Genomic DNA, 22,264 nt, shown 5'->3' on the forward strand with positions numbered 1-22,264 from the left:
GCTCTCCTCTATGGGGCGGTCGGATGGAAATGGACTGCATGTCCTTTTCCATCCGATTGTCATCCGATCTGACCCACTGGACGGATGGCGAACATATCAACATACATCTGTTTAAAGGGTAAAGAAGGAAGTGTATTTTCTTTTGGAAGATGGCTTTAGAGCAGGGGTCAGTAGATCACGGTTTATTGACTGGTAGATCGCGGTCCCCATTCCAGAGCATCAAGCAGCTAAAAGAGGTAGGGATTGGGGGCGAAAACCATGTCACAACTGCAGGGGTTTCCCCTACCCCCAACTTTACGTGTGAATGAGCCCTAAAGTTGCAACTAAGGGCTCATTCGCAAGTGCAGCAGGCACTCTGAAAAGCGATCCCAGTGTGTTTGACAGGTGGTGAAGAGTCGATATGATTGCAGTGCAATGCACACAATTGCGACACGGTTGTGGCAATTAAAGGTTTAAATCAGGTGTGTGGAGACGACACTGTGCCCGGTGATCTTTGACTTCTCCCATGTTGTTCAGGTAGATCTCTATCTCTTTAAGGTTGCCTACCTCTGCTTTAGAGGAAACAGAGGATTCAACTAATTCAAAATCAGTAGGCTTTCTGTATTGTGCCTGGAATTGGGCTTTAATTATACACAAAATCTAGGCTAACTACCCAATTAAAATTTTAATTATGTACATATTAGAAAATGTGTAACTGTGATTGTAAACTTTAATTGCTATATAAAGTGCAAAGTGTGGGATAGTGAAAAGTACTGATTGATGATTATAAATGTTTTACTGTATAAATATATGTGTGTAAAGGGAAATGCCTGCAGTAGCGGAAGGTCATTTACCTAGTGCATGTAATAACAGAAAAAAACACCCTCTGTCAACCCTTTTAAGCCGGTGATCTGCCAATATGGTTCCGGCTATCGAGATGGTTCCTATAAGGACTGCGCAGGCGCAATCCTTGCCGATGGAAATCTCCGAACCTCGGCCGGCATCCAGGGCGACGTGGAATTTGAGGAAAGTGGCCAGCCGGCCTCGCGTCCTCGCTCGGACGGCTCGTTCCGTCCTTGCTCGGACGGCTCGCTCCGCTCGCTCGGCCTCCTGGCTCTTTTTTTTAACATCCTCCAATCCACGGGGATGTTAAGGAATAAGCCTGGATGTCGGCTGAGGTTCGGAGATTTCCACTGGCAAGGATTGCGCCTTACAGGAACCATCTGGATAGGGGAACCATAACGACAAGTCACCGGCCATAGATAGAACGATTTTTCCACAGTCAGTGTTAATGGGGAAATGCCTCCCATTGAGAAATTGTGTTCTCCCAGGGGGTCCATGCCGGAAAAACACAGCTATTACTGCTAGTGGCTATAATAGCCGCTAGCAATAAACACATGTAAAATCCAACATACTGGTTGTATTCAGGTTGATTAATTAAACAACTTGGATACATTCAGCCTGCCTATACATGGTTCAAAAATAGGCCAGTCCCTGTTAAACAGGTGGAGATTTGAACCATCTATGGCCAGCTTTAGCCTGGAGAAACCCTTCTAAAAAATGTTAACATGCCAGGAAACAGTTGTTAAAATGTATGATTATTACAGTTCACTAAATAGTGAGTTTCAGAAAGTTTTAAAGAAAAAGAATATTGCAAACCTAACAGGTTTCCCACCCAGAGCAGATTATTTTACAACACTCCTATGCTCTATATGACAGTAATAATCATAAAATTACAAATAATATTAATGGCCAGAAAAGAAGTATAGACTGTATAAATCATATTGTCCTCTAAAGCCTCGTAAACACGATTGGACTCCCATCAGACTTTTCCGTGGATTTTGGTCCGAAGGGCATTGGCCATGAACTTGTTCTGCATACACACGGCACAGTATTTTCAGCCAACATTCACCAAACCACGTGTTTTTTCAGCGCTTTACTGCCACCCTTCGGACAACTTCTGCTATTGTTGTCTGATGTTTAGCATTGGTTCTGAGCATGCGTGTTTCTACTTTGGATTTTAGTTGGGTGTACTTGTGTACACATGATCGGATAAACCAACGTAACAGATTTATTGCCAGACAGTTGGTGAGCATGAACAGCCAACATTTGTTGTCGTTAATTCAGCCAACAATTGTCTGATGGAGCATACACACGGTCGGATTATCCGACACAACACGTCCAACAGACAATTATGGCTATAAAATTGGATCGTGTGTACGGCCCTTTACACAGACCACCAATATAAGAGTATATTTTTCACCCTGGTTCTCAAATAATTTTTTATTCTACTTTATTATTATATCTACAGTTTACTTATCATAACAATGTACTGTAAGTTATGGATAGAATAATTTATAGTAGCCATTTCCTGAGACCTGAAAATTATTTCAAGGACTCTTCCATGGTAAAATGTTTGAGAAAGGTTGCTTTGGACACTTGATGTTGTATCGCAAACCCAGCAACAATGATGCATGTGAAGAACAAATTTCATCACTTATATGCAATGGTATGTAGAGATTAGAACCCAATTAGTTATGCTGATCAAAAGGTCCTAGCATCAGGCTAAACATTTTATTTGGAGCTGGTGCTTGAGTCTCTCAGGCCTCGTGTACACAACCTAGTTTCTCGGCAAAAACCAGCAAGAAACTTGCTGGGATTTTTTTTTTGCTGAGGAAACCAGTCGTGTGTACATTTTTCGACGAGGAAACTGTTGAGGATCCCGTCGAGTCAAAAAGAGAGCATGTCTTCTTTTTCCTCGACGGGAATGGAGAAACTTGCCTTGTCGAGTTCCTCGACAGCCTAACAAGGAACTCGACGAGGAAAATGATGTGTTTCGCCCGTCGAGTTCCTCGGTCGTGTGTACAAGGCTTCATACAAGAACACAGCTGGTCACAGCTGTAATCACTGTGACAACACCTATGACTATGCCACTGCACTCTGGCTTATTTAAATATAATTCACCTGTGTCGCTCAGGCATAAAGGAAAAGAAAGATTGAATAAAAACACGATGCAGAAATATACTGTATGTGGGAAAAACATTATTGCTTAAAATATTTTCTGTAATTACATTTTATGAACTTTAGTTACACAAGCTGGGTGAAAGTAATTTTATTTTGTTCTCTGCTTTCCCAGTCTTGGATGACTGCTTGCTGTGTCCTTTAATAGCCTTGCATTGTTCTGTGTAACAGGAAATCAGGAGTGTGCTGGAATATTGCTTACCTCGCTGAACAAATTCAACTTCAATTATCTTTAGCTCTGGCAAAATCTGGAAATGTTACAAACCATTTTTAGACATAGTTCCATTGTGAGTCTTAACTCAAAATTTCACATTAACAAAAAGGTTGCATATAGTATACAGTGGTCCAAAACCACTTAAAGCAGGGTTCCGGTCACAATTTATTTTTTATTTTTTGACTATTGAAATGGCACTAAACATGAAATTAAATATACTTGTAGATCGCCAATCGATCGGTAAAGTAATGTAACACTTGCCTCATTTTCAGCATCTCCTGATGTGACCGTTGCCATTCTATGTGTGGGCATCTTAAGCCCAGTACATTTTTTTCATTTCTTTTCGTAGGGAAGGGGCGCGCTGGGTAACCGCGATCTCGCGCGTGCGCAGTAGAGCCACGCTCGTAGCGTAGGTTGTTAGTGCCGTTGTCATGACAACAGGCGGTGGCGGAGCAACGTCCCGCCCCGTTTGTCATGACAACATAGATAAACAGCCCTAATCGCATCATTTCCTGTCTTGAAATCCCGTGATTTTTCAGCACATAGGAGCGCACAGTCTCCTGGGAAATTATGACACTCCTTTCCCAGGAGTCTGTGCGGCGTAGGTTAGACAGGAAAAGGACCGCGGTCCAGTAAGAAGGCAGATTAGGAATTCTGCCTAGCAACAGAAGTTTACAGGCATGTAAAAAAAATGTTTTTAACCAAATTTGTTTCATCTTATTTATTGGAAGCTAGTGCAGTATATTGTTATTTAGGGTGGAGCTCCGCTTTAACTATTCAATGTAGGACGTATGCTTATTTGGAAATTAATTATCATACATTCAATGATTTGCTAATTACCAAGCATGCATATACACCATTCAGCGCATGTCAAGCAGTCTATAAAGCCCCATACACACGATCGGACCTTTGTCCGACCAAACTCACATCGGAATTCTGACTGAATTCCATCAGAGTAAAAGAGAACATGTTCTCTATCTAAACTCCGATGGAATTCATTGGAATTTCTGATGGAATTAGTCCGATGGGGCATACACATGGTCGGAATTTCCGATGAAAAAAGTCAGTCGGACTTTTTCCATTGGAAAATCTGATCGTGTGTACGGGGCTTAAAGCAGTAACTCACAGTTTGGCTTACCTTTATCACTCTCAATAAAACTGTTATCAGATTGAATGATGGTGTTTTCTTGTATGGCATCCTTTACCCTTCAGGTATTACATGCCATTAGGCTGACCATACATTTAGGCTTCATGCACACTGACTTAAAAATTGCTGTTTTTGTAGAGGCTGCTGAATGCTATCCTATGTGTCCATGCACATTAGAACAATTGGAGGCATATTTTGAGCTCAGTGATTAGAGGCAGAAAAAAAGCCCATTGTGTTATGCGTTTCTGATTGGAGCTTTTTGGCAGAAAAAACGCTAAACTCTCCTAAACTGGTCTAAACTGCGTACAAAACTCTCCATATGAGCGTTTTTTTCTGCCAAGGGAACTCACGTTTTTTTTTTTAAGCCCAGTGTGCATAGTAATTTTCACTAGCAAGCAGTGACCTCACTAAAAAAATGAGAAGGGAGAGTTGGCCGTTCACCCTATTAATGAGCATATAGCAAAATGCAATGCTTTTCTTTCTGTACCTGGCAGTCCCCTCCCTAAATTTTAATTTTAGCCCAATCATTAACCTGGCAATACTTACAAAAAAACACTTGTTGCTAAAAGCAATTACTCTAGGCAGCTCCCTTCCAACTTTTTTTTCTCCCACGTTTCTTTATTGCATACCGTATTTATTGGCGTATAACACACACAGGCGTGTAGCACGCACTCTAACTTTAAGAGGGAAGTTTCGGGAAAAAATATACCCACAGCTCCCTGCGTATAACACGCAGGCACAGTTTTACCTCTATTTTCAGGGTAAAAAAGTGAGTGTTATACGCCAATAAATCCAGGTACTTTAAAAGTGTCAGTGACTGAGTAGAGCCATAGCCATAGTCTGCATATGCAGTTATTAAGAAGCTGACAGTAAGCAGTTACTCCATCTTTGAGAAATTCAATATATTTCACAACATATCATAAGAGAGCTGCCCACATCATCAAAAGGTGCTTTCAGTGGTGAGCCGCTTTTGAAAAGATTTTTAAGGTTGGGGATGAGAGCATCTAGTCATAGAGGGAAGTATTTTTTTATAACTACCCCTGGCATAGTGTACAGGTCAGATTGGGGGGGGGGGGGGGGCACTATTTTTAAAAGCTAGTAATTTTAAAAGGCAAGTACTAAGAGCTACACTCTTGAAAAGACAGCAAACAAATAGGAAAAGTATTGTGTACTGTACTGACCATATATTGTCATCTCTTCCTAGGGATTAATAGGAGCCAAGGGGGATCCTGGACCTCCAGGACGACCAGGTGCCAAAGTAAGTGTGACTAAATTCTTTAAATGCTACTTCTCTTTCTTAATGGTACTATTTTACTCTTACCATCATGCTATGCTAAATATCTTTTTCATCGGGCATTGGACTCACAGGGGTAAACTGGATCTCCTATTTTATAGTCGAGCCAGTTTCTATACAAGTTGCCCATCAACTATATCATGACAGGACAGGTTTCTGTAATTATCATCTATAAAAAGCAAGGATTTATTAGGATGGGTGAGTTTTTTTTCTACTGTCTGACATTTCAAATACATGCAGTCCCCGGGTTAAAAACAAGATTCTGAAGGTTTGCTCTTAAAGTGGTTGTAATGGCAGAAGTTTTTTTTATCCTAATGCATTCTATACATTAAGATTAAAAAAATAACCTTCTGTGTGCAGCAGCCCCCTCAGCCCCCCCTGATACTTACCTGAGCCCCCTCCCAATCCAGCAATGTTGCACGAGACACTCGGATGTCCGGGACTCCCCTTCTCATTGGCTCCCACTGATGTCAATCAAAATCAGTGAGCCAATGAGGAGTGAAAGGGAGCAGGGCCAGGGAACGGCTCAGAGTCTGAATGGACACAGGGAGCTGTGGCTCGGCTCGAGTGTCCCCATTGCAAGCTGCTTGCTATGGGGGCACTCAACATGAGAGAGGGGCCAGGAGCACCGAAGAGGGACCCAAGAAGAGGAGGACCTGAGCTGCTCTGTGCAAAACCACTGCACAGAGCAAGTAAGTATGACATGTTTGTTATTTTGCACTAAAAAAAATAAAAAATAAATGAGACTTTAAATTGAATTTGTATGTATGTTGGAACAGGTAAATGTTTTAAGTGTAAAGCCTCGTACACACGCTCGGTTTACTCAGCAAGAACCAGCAAGAAAACTGCTGGCAGAGCTTTCTTGCCGAGTATAACAAGCGTGGGTACGAGCCTTCAGGTTTCTTGACAAGAAAAATAGAGAACATGTTTTTCTCGTTGTGAGATTCTCGGCAGTTTTCTTGCTGAGAAACCCGAGATTGTGTATACTTACCTGTCGCCATGGAAACCCGCGCTTGCTCGAAATGACTTTGACGCATGCACGTTAGCTTCCTAGGCATAGATAGGGTGCAGCGAGATGGCGGCAACGGCATTAAATGTGACGAATGCATGCTCGTCGTACGCGATGACGTCACTGCGTTCTTTCCTTTCAAGAGAACCGCGGTTCTTTTGAAACAAGAGTCTGTACACTCGGGCAGCAAGAGATTCTTGTCAAGAATCTCATCAGGGAAAACTATGTTTTTTTCCTGACGAGATTCTTGCCCGTGTGTACAGGGCTTTTCTCTAGCCAAATTTTTTTAAAGTTTTGGATAGCATAGGAAATGGTTAACTGACCATGCAGTCATGTGGCATTGCTGAGGGGTCCGCCGATCAGAAAGTGGGGGCATGTGTTGAGCAGCAAGATGGTTGCCTGGGTCAGTCATGTGTGAGTCAGATGTTTGTAACTCAGGGGCTTCTTGTATGCTAAGTATTGAAGCTCTATTACAAAAGGCTAATGCTGGCCATACACTATACGAAAAATCATTCGAAATTCGGTCGTTCAGACAGTTTGTTCGTTTTTCGAACAGTTAATGGGCACAAAATCCATAATCGTCGGGACATTTTTGAGCCGAAAAAACTAAGGAAATTTTCTGCCGAACAAACGATAAATCTGAAGGTTAATGTGTTTCCCGTCCAAACTTTCTGCACTAGGTATATGTAAAAAAAACAAACCACATTTTTTTTATTTATGTCCACTGAACGATTTATCAGTCATTACATGATGGCACTATCGTTTGCGCTCACGACCGAACGTTCGTTTTTCAAAAGTTCGTTCGGACGATTTTTCGTAGAGCGTATGGCCAGCATAAGTCATGGAATTCTAGATCACATGGCTGGCACAGAACAATTATACATCAGCGATTGTTCGGTTTTTGAAACTCTATTATTCTATCTATTTTTGTATAATATTTTTTTTTTTTATATAAATCATTTGTATCTTTCATACACCTTAAAAATCCCGTTTAACTTTCCTATGTTTATTCGATTTTTGCTGCTGATACATTTTGTGCATCTCTTCTTTATTGCAATTTTTTTTGTGAATGGTTACTGTATATAATACTCCCTAATCATTCACATAGGGGACTTCCAGATTCCAATATGCACCTGTCTATAGACTTCCACAACCACTGGGACAGGGTTGTGAGGAACAAACCCTTGCCCTCTTAAACATGGGGACAAGGTGCTTGCCAGCTGGGTCCCTCCCTGGCAAGGTACCCCTTAATGTTAAGGGCATATGACATGGTATAGTTTGGGGGAGTGCCCGCTCATTCCTTTCTTTCCTGGCCTGCTAGGCTTCCTGCTCAAATAAGGGTCTGGTATGAATTTTTCGGGGGGACCGTGTGCTTTTGCTCTTGATTTTTGCATGGGGGGAGGGGGGAGGGTTTAGCATTTAAATCCATACCAGACCAAAAGGGAAAATGGAAAGAACTATCACTACTTACTTTCTTTCTTAGTGACAACATTTACCAGGACCAATAAAGAGGTTGAATCTTAGACATAGACATAAATAAAAAATCTGAAAGGAGTCTTATCCTTTCCTATTTTATCCAAAACTGTGGTGTAGGATCAGCAACGCGAATTAAAAAGCGATTATCCTGTGACTTTTAATTTAGGTTCTATAGAGTTTAACTCTTCAGCCCACCTACTGTAATAAATATGTCTGTTTAGAAAAAAGCATAACTACAAGTTTGTTTTTATTTATTTATGTTAATATATAACTGTTTTTATTGTTTTATAGGGTCAGCTGGGGCTGTCAGGGCCTCCAGGAAAGCCAGTGAGTATTATTGCTTTACATCATTGTGTCTGTGTCTGTGTCTGCTTTTTAGCATTATTATAAACATTTGTTTCTTTTTCCTAATAGGGTCCTGGTGTTGCTGGACTTCCTGTAAGTGGGTTATTACTTTAACCATTTATGTTGTGCTGTATTTATTATTTATATATTACAAAATACATAATAAATAAAACTAAAAGGCTGAAAATATCCATGCAGGGAAACGCAGGACCAGTTGGACTTCCTGGAGAAATTGGTGCCACAGGATCAAAGGTAGGGAATTGACATTGCTATTTGTACATGCATATGATAATTAGAATTGTTTTAGGTATAGGTCAAAACAGGGCTCAAGTCCTGCAGGAACGCGTGGGAACGGAGTTCCTGCACTTTTTTCACAGCAGGAACTCTGGGGGTAATCCACAAAGATCCGGCGTAACTTAATTTTTTCCATTTAAGTTACACTGCCTTAAAATTTCTACCCAAGTGCCTGATCCACAAAGCACTTACCTAGAAATTTTTGGCTGTGTAACTTAAATTCCGCCGGCGCAAGGCGTTCCTATTTTCATGGGGGCGATTCCCATTTAAATTAGACGCGCTCCCACGCCGGCCGTACTGCGCATGCTCGTGACGTCATTTTCCCGACGTGCATAGCGCGAAATTACGTTACGCCGAGCTTTGTGGATTGCGACGGGTCAATAAAGTTGCGTCGGAAAAAAAAAAAGATACGGCGCAAAAATAAAAAATTCAAAACAAAAAAAAAATCGCGTCGCTGGACAGAAAGGTCTGTTTTTACATGGTGTAAACAGTTTACACTTTGTAAAAGCAGCCCTAATTTTGCGTTTGCAAACTTAAACTTACGGAGAAAAAACGAAGCTGAAAAGCTTCGTGGATCTCCGTATGTGCTAATTTGCATACCCGAGGCGGCATTTCGACACAAAATGCCCCCAGCGGTGGATGCGGTACTGCATCCTAAGATCCGGCAGTGTAAGTCCCTTACACATGCCAGATCTTCTGCCTAACTATGGAAAACTGATTCTGTGGATCAGTTCCATAGTTAGAAACAGGGATACGACGGCGTAACAGCAGTTACGCCGGCATATCCCTTTTGAGGATATGGCCCTCAGTTCCCTTTGCAGGACTAGAGCAGCCGAGCCAATCCTTCACTAAGCGGCGAGTCCCAGCTCGAGTCACTGTCAGGGGCAGGCGAACCTTAGTAATCCTTTAAGCAAGTTCTTTCTAAATCCCGCGATATCTCGCGGCAGACCTCCGCAATGTCTCCTGGGAACAATGACAAAAGCTCCCAGGTGATATTGCAGCATAGAGGAAGTGACGGAATATCTGCACACTACTCGATGAATCCATATACAGAAAGCGGACAGTAACATAAAGGATTACTAAGGTACAGTGGATCGAAAAAAAAAAAAAAGTGGTTTAGTAATTATGCAAATGAGCGTAACATTTTTTTTTTTTTTGGTGGGGGAGTGGATGTTGGGTGGGAGTTCCCACACTATTTTTCCCAGGACTTGACCCCTGGGTCAAAAGTTACCTCATTACAGCAGGACCACAGAATTTATCAAAAGCTGATCGTGACCCATTTGAGCATACTTAAGCCTCAGGCCTCGTACACACGACCGAGTTTCTCGGCAAAAGCCAACAAGAAACTTGCTGGGAGATATTTTTTTGCCGAGGAAACCGGTCGTGTGTACATTTTTGTCGAGGAAACTGTCGAGAAACTCGACGAGCCAAAAAGAGAACATGTTCTCTATTTCCTTGACGGGAATGGAGAAAATTGGCTTGTCGAGTTCCTCGACAGCCTAACAAGGAACTCGACGAGGAAAACAATGTGTTTCTCGGTCGTGTGTACGAGGCTTCATACACACGATCAGACTTCCAACAGACTTTTCCGTGGATTTTGCCCTGAAGGGCATTGTCCGTAAACTTGGTATGCAAACAAGAAATTAGTGACGTAATAGATGTACTACGTGGTTTTTCTGCTCTTTACCGCCACCCTTTGGGCAACTTCTGCTATTGTTGTCTGATTTTTAGCATTGGTTCTGAGCATGCGTGTTTGTACTTTAGACTTTAGTCTGATGGACTTTTCGATGAAGGACATTTCCTGCCGGAAAGTTTGTCTGTTCTCACATTTAACATTTGTCCGATGAAAAAGCAAAAAAGTTTGTCCGATGGAGCGTACACACGGTCGGATTGTCTGCAAAAACAGGTCCGTCGTACAATTGTTGTCAAAAAGTCTGATTGTATGTACAGCCCTTTACTGTAATGACCTGGGCTAGTGTAGAAAACTTAAAGTGATATTACTCCTGCCAGCACTGTCCACTTCACCCTCCTCCTTAGCAAGCTGGGTACTAAGGAGGCACCTGTGTGCATGCATTTCTGAGTCATACTGTGTGCATCCACAGACACACAGCACCAGTAAGCCAGGCCCCCACTCCCTCCACACAGGAGTTAGGCCCCTTTCAGACTGGGGCGGGAGCCGCGGTGGCGGTATAACGCTGCTAAAAATAGCGGCGCTATACCGCTGGGATTGCTGCGGGAATCAGCCGCTAACGGTGCGGTTTTATCCCCCGCTAGCGGTTTCCCATTGTTTTCAATGGGAAGGAGCGGTATACACGCCGCTCCTCTCACCGCTCCAAAGATGCTGCTGACAGGAGATTTTTCTCTTTCGTTCATAGACGGACACAGCCTTCATTGACCTTAGGGTTATGCTTCTTCCTACCAGGAGATTTAGGCAGAATTCTACAGCACTTAAGGTGTTAAAAACTTTCCTTAATGCCGCTCCTCCCAGGGGGCGTGGCTCCCCCAGGCATAACCCACATCCTGCTTTAGCAGCCTCAGTTTGTTTTCTGCCTAACGACAGGAGGTCAAGGCTCTCTCTGGAGTTCCTGGACTCTGGAGTTTTTTTCTGGCAATTTTTCTCGCTTTTTTATTATTTTGTTCCTGCATTTTGAATCCTGCGATTCTTCTATCAACAGCCGACTGGGTGACAGGCTGGGTCCTCGACCCTTGTAGTCCCCCCATGTTCGGCCTTCGAGCATGTGCTGGCCCTCAGCTCAGCTTTGGGACGTCCACGACAGGCCCCATTGCTCCAGGGGCGGCCGGGGAACTTCGGTTCTAGGGCACACATATGACCGGTCTCTATGGCTTTGTCACAGTGTGTCTGGCCGACAGCCATGCCGTTTACGGACGTTGGTTCTGTCTGGGATACCTCCAGCCGGGTAGTCGCATGACGGGTAAGTAGTGGCCCCTTACTCGGGTAAGTGGTCTGGCTGGTGTTTTCCCTGGGGAGGTCCCTGACTGAGGGTCCGCCCTGCTTTCCTCTCTCCCCTTCCTCTCCCTCCTTCCCCTGACTGGGTAGTGGCTGTGAAGGGGGGCCTCCTGGGTTTTCTTTATTACCACCGGGGCCCGTGTGTTGTTGGGGGACTGTGTATGTTACTCTGGGGGGTGCTGCTGTGTGCTGCTGTGTTCTATGAATTGATTTTTACCTCAGACAGCGGTCATCTTGGAAATCTCCTTGGTAACGCTGTGATTCTTCCCTGAGGTGACAGACAAAGCACAGCCAGTGCTGCTGTGTTCTATGAGGTAATTTTTACCTCAGATGGTGGCCATCTTGGAAATCTCCTTGGTAACGCTGTGATTCTTCCCTGAGGTGACAGACAAAGCACAGCCAGTGCTGCTGTGTTCTATGAGGTAATTTTTACCTCAGATGGTGGCCATCTTGGAAATCTCCTTGGTAACGCTGTGATTCTTCCCTGAGATGACTCAGCACAGCCTCTGGTCTCTTCTACCAGTTTTAGTGCTGTTACAGTTTTAGTGCTGCGAAACGCTGTGAATCTTCCATGAGGTGAAGACACATCACAGCCAGCACATCAGAGCACACCTCAGGTTTTTCAGCTCCCTCTGCAGCTGGGTGGGGTGGTGAATACCAGGGGCCCCCATGCTCTGCAATAGCAGCAAGGAGGTGACCAGTGTTTTTTTTTTTTGTCCTGCCTTGCAGGGTGGGTGACTCAGCGCTGACACTATGGAACCTGAGCCAGGTCTCCCTCTCAAGCTATGCCTGAGTTAACCCTTAATGCCCCTTCCCCTGCCACATCTGTTATGTTGGCTGTCCTGGGTTTCTTGCCAGGTTTGAAGCAGCTGGTGCCCGGATGGGGGGTAAAAAAGCGCCCCCTCCCTGAAGCCTGCTTCTGGGGATGACACAGAATCGCTGTTTTTTCTGGTTCTGTTATGTCAGAGGCTGCGGGTTTTAACCCTTATGGATAGTGAGGATGACTCTGCTGCAGTCAGTTGCTGGCAAGAATTTGTTGGAGCTCTTGTTTCTGCGGTGCGTGAGACTCTAAAAATTGAGGATGTGGCGGAGACACCTCCGTGTCAGTACCAGCAGACTACCACGCACCGCTGAAGGGTTTCCTTGTGTTCCTTATTTGGACTATATGTTATACAAGGAATGGGATGCACCGCAAAAAGTTTGTCAAAAAACTTTGCAACCTGTTACCCCCTTGAGGGGAGCTTTAAAAAACAAAAAAAAACAAAACAAAAAACAAAACAAAGTAGGTCTCTCCTCCGCCAGTGGATCCCCCCTGTGTCCAGACTGCGCATGGCCACCACGTTGCCTGTGGAAGGGGCTCCTGCATTTCAGGATCCCGCTGATAGGAGAGTGGAGGCCGTGGCCCGCTCCCTATTCATGGTGGTGGGTTCGGCGGTGAGGCCGGCTCTGGCCGGGGCCCTGGTCAGGCCCCGACTTAAAGGGCGAAGCTCCTGCTACAGGAGCTGGAAGAAGGACCTTTAAGGTGGCCTTGGTGATGGCCGTTAAGGGTGAACGATCCTTTTGGGTCTTCCCTGACTGGCATCATTGAGGATGCCACGGGTGGTAAGCGCATGCTGTTCCCACAGTCTGGGAAGGGCTAGGGACCTCGCCCTGTACAAGGACCCTCCTTGCCTACCTCCGAGCGTTTTTTCGCTCGCCCTGTGCGGTGGGGGTAGGTCTACATGGTGCTTGAATCCCCGCTGCGGGGTAGCAGCGCACCTGATACCGCATGCCTAACAAGTCTGCGGACATACCTGCTTCCGCCTGAAGGTCTGCTCCCGCCCGTGTCTCGGGTGGGAGACTGGCTTCGCATTGCGAAGTGTTTTCCTTGGGGTACAAGATTGAGTTTCTCTCTTGTCTGCCAAACAGGTTTTTTCCCTCCGGCTTCTGGCCTCCTCCGGTTCGCCGGTTGACTCCGTCAGGGGCTGTCCAGGATCTTCTGGTCAGGGGAGTGATTGTGCCAGTTCCCTCGTTGGAACGGTCTCTGGGTTTTACTCCATTTTGTTTGTGTCCCCACGGAGGATGGGGCCCGGTCGATCCTGGGCCTCAAGTTTTGTTTTGTCAAGGTGGTGTCGATTCGCTTGGTAATAGCGGCACTTCATCAGGGGGATTTTCTGGCATCCTTGGATGTCATGAACGTGTACCTGCATATTCTCAAACCACCGGAGATTCTGTGCTTTGCGGTCGGGGGGGGGCCATTTTCTTTTATTTCTGGTAGCAATTACCTCGATCAGACGGGTGTCTGTCTGTTCTGGCGGCCTTGTCTTGCAAGGCTCCCTGCTTGGTCATCCGTAAGGATGAGGTGGTGCTGCGGCCGCAGCCGTTTTTTCTCCCTAAGGTCGTTTCGGCTTTTCACTTGGATGTGGACATTGTTCTTCCATCCTTATGTCCTCAGCCGAAGAACCCGAAGGAGGCCACTTTACATTCTTTGGATGTGGTTCGGGCCCTTCGAGTTTACTTGTCGGCGACAGCTCCGTTCCGGAAGTCGGACTCGCTGTTCATGTCTGTGTCCGGTCCCAGTAAGGGCCTGGCAGTCTCGTCGGCCACCATTTCCAGGTGGATCCGACAGGTTGTGCTTCAGGCCTATGCCCTGAAGGGTCGGGCGCCCCCCTTTCGGGTCATGGCACATTCGACCAGGGCGATCGGGGCCTCTTGGGCTTTCCGACACCAAGCCTTTGTGTTACAGGTGTGTAAGGCTGCGACCTGGTCGTCGGTCCACGCTTTTTCAAAGTTTTATATGGTGGATGTGAGTGCATCTTCTGATGCCTCCTTCGGCCGCAGGGTGTTACAGGCGGCAGTTTACGGTTGGAGTTCCTCCGTTGAGTAACTCCGGTTTTTGTTTGGGGTGTAACCTGTTTTTGCTGTGTTATTTTTCCCACCCCTCGAATTTTTTGACACTGCTTGGGGACGTCCCTAAGGTCAATGAAGGCTGTGTCCGTCTATGAACGAAAGAGAAAAAAGGATTTTTGTACTCACCGTAAAATCCATTTCTCTGAGTTCATAGACGGACACAGCACCCACCCCTCCTTTGTTTGTACTGCTTGTTACGAACTGAGGCTGCTAAAGCAGGGTGTGGGTTATGCCTGGGGGAGCCACGCCCCCTGGAAGGAGCGGCATGAAGGAAAGTTTTTAACACCTTAAGTGCTGTAGAATTCTGCCTAAATCTCCTGGTAGGAAGAAGCATAACCCTAAGGTCAATGAAGGCTGTGTCCGTCTATGAACTCGGAGAAATGGATTTTACGGTGAGTACAAAAATCCTTTTTTTTGTCTCCCGCCAGCGCATCGCCTCAGTGTGAAAGCCCTCGGGCTTTCACATTGAGTATGCAGTGAAGGAGTTTTTCAGGCGGGATAGCAGCGATATTTTTAGCGCTGTACCGCCTGAAAAACTCCTCAATGTGAAAGGGGCCTTAATGAATAAAAAAAATTAACCTTCTCTGGATAACACCCAAATCTTTATGTCATGCTCATGAACAGCTCCAAGCAAAAAAATTAAATGCACTTGGGAACATACCGGTAGCCACTATTATACCATTTTAGAAATGTATCTTACGCTGTGTTGTATATAATTTAGCGCAGCCACATTGAGAAGGATTTCTGAAAGGATTATGCGGTAGACTGCAGTCTCTCTCACACAATTCTGTGCATGTATCCTCCCTCTCATAATCCAATGTAGGGACACGGTCACAAAGATAAACTATTGTAAACTAATAGTTATTATTATTGTTAAAACTGTCATGGTATAGTGTTGTGAATTCAGAAAACATGGCTAACTAAGTAACCTGTTGCAGAAGGCAAAATGCCAGCATGTAAATGACAACTAGTTAATTGCACCTTTTTAAATGCATAATTTTTATTTAATTTTAAAGAGCTTTATTTGAAAGGTAGAAATTAAACATAACTGGTACAACAATAAATGGGTAGAGCTAAAGTACATAACTTAAAAGAATATTACATCTCAAAGCTCTAACGTAATATTACCACAAAAGTAAATAACATACTAGTATAGAAACCTAAATCTTGTTTGAATTGTTTAAGAAATATTAACCTATTCATAACATTGTAGAAATATAGTCTAAGGCCTTGTACACACGATCAGAATTTCCGATGAAAAATGTCAGACGGAATTTTTTCAACGGATATTCCGACCGTGTGTAGGCTCCATCAGACTTTTTTCCATCGGAGTTTAGAAGTAGAACATGTTTTATTTTTTTTTCCGATGGAGAAAAAAACATGCATGCTCAGAATCAAGTCAACGCATGCTCGGGAGCATTGAACTTCATTTTCTCGGCTTGTCGTAGTGTTTTATGTCATCGCGTTTTGGACAGTCGGAATTTGGTCTGACAGTGTGTATGCAGGACAGTTTGAACAGAATTCCATTGGATTTTATCCCATCGGAAATTCTGATCGTGTGTACAGAGCATAAGTATGCAAGGATACTTTAGTTTGGTAGCTTGTGTAACAGTGTGGTAACTCGTAGGGATGGAGTCAGCCCAAATTTCCTTATGCTTTCTTATCAAGATCAGCCAGCCTGCTGTGTGGGGGACAGTCTCTCCACATGCAGTTGCGGCCAACAGGCCCCTAGCAACTAGAAGGATAAAGGATGGTTCCGGGGGGATCCGGTGCGTTGGCTGACCAGAAAATGACCCAGACTAAGTAATTTAATGCACTATATCCCTTACATTTTTAGTGCCACTGTATCCTGATGAGTTAAAAGGATTGTAAACCCTCATGTTTTTTCACTTTAATGCATCCTATGCATTAAGGTGAAAAAACATCTGACAGTTACCCTGTTTTACTTACCGGAGCCATGGAAAGTCCCGCGTCAAGAATGTGCTGGATCTTTCCCTGGGTTTCTCGGCTCTTCATTGGATAGATTGATAGCAGAGCAGCGATTGGCTCCCGCTGCTGTCAATCAAATCCAATGATGCGGGCACCGGGGGGCGGGGTCGAGTCCTGCACTCGGCGGCTATGGATGCCAAATGCAGGACTCGGGAGCGTGCCCGCAAGGTAACCCCCTTGGGAGAAAGCTTCCCATAGGGGGCTATCTGAAGTGGGGAGGAGCCGAGAGAGTTGCCGAGGGACCCCAGAAAACTGCGTTCAGGGCCACTCTGTGCAAAACCAACTGCACAGTGGAGATAAGTATGACATGTTTGTTATTTAAAAAAAAAAAACATTTAACCCATAGTATCACTTTAATCAGTAGGTATTGTAATGCCGTGTGAATATCATAACAGTGTAGTTTGAAAATACTAACTTGTACCTTGATCTTGGCGCCTAATGTTAAATTTGTTTCCATTTTTTTAAGGGTGAGAAAGGACCTGTTGGGCCCTCTGGACCACCAGGACCACCTGGAAAACCTGTATGTATCTTTACTATTTTTGTTTTTATATTTCTGATTAAAAATAATTGTGTATTTTGATTCCATAAGAAATGTGAATGTGAAGTCCTGTAGTTGCATTAAAATGATCTTCCCTCTTATGGGTATTGCTAATTTAACACTTTAACTGGGGACCCCAGATTAAATTTGGGCACATTGTTGAAATTTTACTGCATAACTATGTTTTTTAAATATGTTTTACACAGCACAACAACATGCCTTGTAGCTCCCTTTGTCTGATAGAAAGCTCAGCCTAACCTTTCTTTCAGCACAGCTGAAAATGAATCATACCAGTGATGTTAAAGGAAAGACTATGGCTCCACCTGATGGCTAGATGGAAAACTGCACAATTTCAATATGCAATATTTTATATTTATCTGGTTTAAAAAAAAAAAAAAAAAAAAAACATTTGTTAAACTTATCCGTGACCATTATAGACAAAAAAATAAATAAATAAATTGAACCTTATTTAATGAAGTATTTTCACTTTAAAAGCTAATTACTTTGCATTGTGAAATTTCAATTGATGAATGGGGTAAAGTAAAGTAGAAATCCACTATGCATAAAAAAAATACTCTATAATGTACAAGGGAAATTAAAAACAAAAAAAAAACAGGATTTTTTGGCTTGTATATGTTTGGATTTTTGAAGTCACTTCATTAACTAAGCTAGACGCGGTGAAGTTGTGCTGACTTCAATCATCCCATTTTGTGAGCAAAAATCCTGTTTTTTTATTTTTCTTGCAAATGACTGAGTATTATTGGTAAAGTGAATTCTCACTTTGTATCGCCGTAGTCACTAAAGTGTGTGAATATTTACCCTAAAAGTAAATCAATTCCATTACACATAAAAGCACAATACATAACCTATAGGTTTTACTTTTTATTGTTAAGACCCTGGATCCTGCACAAATAAAAGAGTGTGTCAAATGTATTATTTGCTCTTGGTGACATTTGTATAATATTATCTCTTAAGCAGCTGAATCAGGTGGAATTGTTTCCTACTGGTGTATTATATTTGAATACTGTAGACTTGCAGAGATCAGTCCCCTATTAAAGATGGAAAAGCTACAATATACAGAAGCCTTTGAACATACATCTATACACATGCCCATTTCAGTAATGATGTACATTTTTTCTTAAATATGCATGGAGTTAGAATTGTTCCATTTCTTTTGGAACACAGTATCTATTGTAAAGACCCATGCCAAACACATGCACCTTTATGTTTATGCCAATGATTAGTGCATTTATGTGCATAGGCAGGCATAGAATGACTACCATTTGCCTTTTAGGTTGAATTGATTTTTTTCAAATAAACACAGCGTGCCTCTGAAATTCTATACACTTTGACAACCACAGAGGCATATCTTTGTCAAGCTTGGAAGGGGTTCTATAATTGTCAGGACACATCACAGCAGAAATGCTGTACCATGGCATCATGCTGAATGTATTTGATGATCCTGTACTTAAAGCGGGGGTTCACCCTATCGACGGGAAAAAAAAAAAAAAAAAATTATTTTACCTTAAAATCAGGCATTGTAGCGCGAGCTACAGTATGCCTGTCCCGAATTTTTTACCCCCGTACTCACCTTGTAGTCGTCCATCGAAGATACCGGGGAATGGGCGTGCCTCTGGAGACGGAGGATGATTGACGGCCGGCTCTGGCGCGTCACGCTTCTCCGGAAATAGCCGAAATAGGCTTGGTCTTCACGACGCGTGCGCATAGCCTGTGCGCAGGCGCCGTGAAGAGCCGAGACCTACTCCGGCTGTCTTCGGGGAGAGTGACGTGCCAGAGCCGGCCGTCAATCATCCTCCCTCTCCATAGGCACGCCCATTCCCCGCGGGAGCCGAAATCTACGATGGACGACTACAAGGTGAGTACGGGGTTAAAAAAATCGGGACAGGCATACTGTAGCTCGCGCTACAATGCCTGTTTCGATGGTAAAATCATGGGATTGTGGGTGAACTACCGCTTTAATGCCATTAAGATACCTACAAGTATGATAGAAGAACTCTCCAACCAAAGCCACAGTAACATGTGGAATAATAAACATTTTACTGTCTCCTAAACAGTAGTAGCCAGATTCAGGTAGAGTTACTCCGGCGTATCAGTAGATACGCCGTCGTAACTCTGAATCTGCGCCGTCGTATATTTAAATGTATTCTCAAATTGAGATACACTTAAATCTAGCTAAGATACGACCACCGGTGCTGTCGTATCTTAGCTCTCTATTTACGCTGGCCGCTAGGGGCGTGTACACTGATTTACGCCTAGAATGCGTAAATCAGCGAGATACGCCTATTCACGAACGTACGCTTTCCCGTCGCAGTAAAGATACGCCATTTACGTAAGGCGTTTTCAGGCCTAAAGATATTCCAACAAAAAGATGGCGCAGCCAATGTTAAGTATGGACGTTGGAACCGCGCTGAATTTTAAAATTTTTACGTCGTTTGCGTAAGTCGTCCGTGAATGGGGCTGGGCGTAATTTACGTTCACGTCGAAACCAATAAGTCTTTGCGGCGTAATTTGGAGCATGCGCACTGGGATACGTCCACGGACGGCGCAATGCGCCGTTCGTTCAAAACGTCATTTAAGTGGGGTCATGCTTTATTTACATAAAACACGCCCACCTCTTCACAATTTGAATTAGGCGCGCTTACGCCGGCACATTTACGCTACGCCGCCGTAACTTAGGACACAAGTGCTTTGTGAATACAGCACTTGCCTCTCTAACTTACGGCGGCGTATCGTATATGAGATACGCTACGCCTGCCTAAAGTTAGGCACGTGTACCTGAATCCAGCTAATGAACTATAATGGTGCTGTGTTTGTAAAATTGAAAACATGGGATTGCTTTATATATTTTCCACTATCATATGCGAATGAACATATACTAATAAAGCTTATACAGTATATTTGGAATGCACCTTATGTCAAAATAATAAAAATACCCTTTGTTGCATTTCGATTTTTATATATAAATATATTATGTCTCTGCTTTTTCTTTACTATAATTCTTTATAATTTTCACAATATGAACTTCTCCTCTTTAACTATTCATCAGTGTGTTTTGGTTTTCCCTGACTGCCATTGTAATTCACTGCTTGTGTGGGGAAAATTAGCTGCTGAATTTGCCATTAATGAATGACCTCCATAGAGACTTATTTTAGCTTACTTCTCTGAAGCTGTCACTTTTCTCATTTACCTCCAGGGTATGATCAGTTTGTTCCAGAGAATCTCGTTTCCTGTCTGAAGTCTTCCCTACTGTATTTTGCTATTTGCATTGACATACATTATGTGAAATGCATTATCATGTACTTTCTCTTTTCTCTCCTCTGAGCTGTAACATTGTATTGTCTGTGTAACATGCTGTCCCTGTACAGTTCTTAAATCTTACAATGAACAGTAAATGCTGGGTCTATCTAATTATGGGAATATATAAGCAGGCTGCAGAAATAGCTGCTAAGCTACTGTGGATTCAGACAGCAGACAGAGTAAATTAAATTTAGTGTAAGGTCTCATTCTTTTGTATTTCAGGGCCCCTCTGGGAACATCCAAGGACTAGAAGGCAGTGCTGACTTTTTGGTAAGTGCACATCTGGGGCAATTCAGTCAACTGTATCTGAACCAGGGTCTCCGTCCAATATTTACAGTCCAATCAGTCATTGGCTATCTCCATGTGGGTCAACAATCTGTTAAGTTTAGGTATATTGATGTGAAATGTATTATATTTCTCAAATAAATATTTGAAAACCAGCTGAGATAAAGCAATACATTCTTATGGTGGTAATAGATCTGTGAACTATGTTTATTGCTTCTAAAATGTATTATTAAAGAATTTGATTATCTTATCTGGAAAGAAAAGGTTTAAACTCTCTACACGTGGTTTGCTTTTACCTGTGTCTGCTATATTTTTGCACAAAGCATTATTGGGGTCTTTTTTCAGGCCCGGATTTACTCCCTTTGCCGCCCCAAGGCCGGGTCCTTCAATAAAGCCGCCCCACCCATCCCCCCCCACACACACACCATCACATAGGGGGCCTTCATCCAGACCAGCCCAGGGCACAACACATCAGGGTACAGAGCAGATCAGGGCACGGTACAGAGCTTAGCACATATGGGCACATTACATCAGGGTACAGGGCACAGCACATCAGGGCCCATCACAGCACATCAGGGCACACAATATTGAGGCACAGCACATCGGGGAATGGGGCACATCAGGGCACAGGGCACATCAAGGCACGGGGCATATAAGGGCATGGGGCAGATAGCACATCAGGACAAGGGGCACAAGGTACGGGGCACATCAGGGCGTGGGGCATATCAGATCACATAGCACATCAGGGCACAGGGCATAGCACATCAGGGCACATAGCACATCAGGGCACAGGGCACAAAGCACATCAGGGCATGGGGCACATCAGGGCACATGGCACATGAGGGCACATTGCACATTATGGGGCACATCGTTTACCAGCCAGCATGCAGAGTAGCGCAGGAAGCGTGTGTAATAAGTTCTCTTTCATGTGACTCTGCTTCCCGGGGGTCTCTCCTCTCTTCTCGTCCATCCCAGATGATGTCACAAGCAAATGGAGATGGACTAGAAGAGAGGAGGGGCCGCCGGGGAGCAGAGTGACACGAGAGAGAACTTATTACACACGCTTTCTGTGCTACTCTGCATGCTGGATAAATCTCGATCTACCCGTCAGGTGCCAGCTGTTGGCGATTGACGGGTAGATCACTGCGGACCTCCAATGCAGATTAGGCGGCCGCTGTAACCAGCCCACTGAGCCCATTGGCCCACTGGGAAATTCCCGGTAGTCCCGATGGCCAGTCCATCCCTGCCCCCTGTTGCCCAGACGCCGGCGCCGCCCCTGCACCCACTGCTGCCCCGAGGCCTGGCCTTGGTTTCCTTGTCTGGAATCCAGCCCTGGGTCTTTTGAAGAAGACTGTTGGACCTCAATGCCATTGCTGGCTCTGTATGAAGGAGGTGTTACCTGATTCTCTAAATAAACAGGGTAATGGAGAACTACTACTGTACTGAAAGACTCTTAAGCTGAACATACATTATACAATTTTCCTATACAACTTACCTT

At 44.0% G+C, this 22,264-nt stretch overlaps 1 protein-coding gene across 1 annotated transcript in view; it reads left to right on the forward strand.

Annotated features, from left to right (window-relative positions):
• COL9A2 (collagen type IX alpha 2 chain) overlaps positions 1 to 22,264 on the forward strand; it is a 92,832-nt gene that overhangs the window by 32,384 nt on the left and 38,184 nt on the right. Inside the window, exons 5-10 of the mRNA XM_040337100.1 lie at positions 5,566 to 5,619; positions 8,432 to 8,467; positions 8,555 to 8,578; positions 8,684 to 8,737; positions 17,092 to 17,145; positions 20,704 to 20,751. Coding sequence (XP_040193034.1) covers positions 5,566 to 5,619; positions 8,432 to 8,467; positions 8,555 to 8,578; positions 8,684 to 8,737; positions 17,092 to 17,145; positions 20,704 to 20,751 — 270 coding nt within the window. The remainder of the gene's footprint in view (positions 1 to 5,565; positions 5,620 to 8,431; positions 8,468 to 8,554; positions 8,579 to 8,683; positions 8,738 to 17,091; positions 17,146 to 20,703; positions 20,752 to 22,264) is intronic.

Source organism: Rana temporaria, chromosome 2 (genome assembly GCF_905171775.1).
Source record: "Rana temporaria chromosome 2, aRanTem1.1, whole genome shotgun sequence".
Classification (NCBI taxonomy): Eukaryota; Metazoa; Chordata; class Amphibia; order Anura; family Ranidae; genus Rana; species Rana temporaria.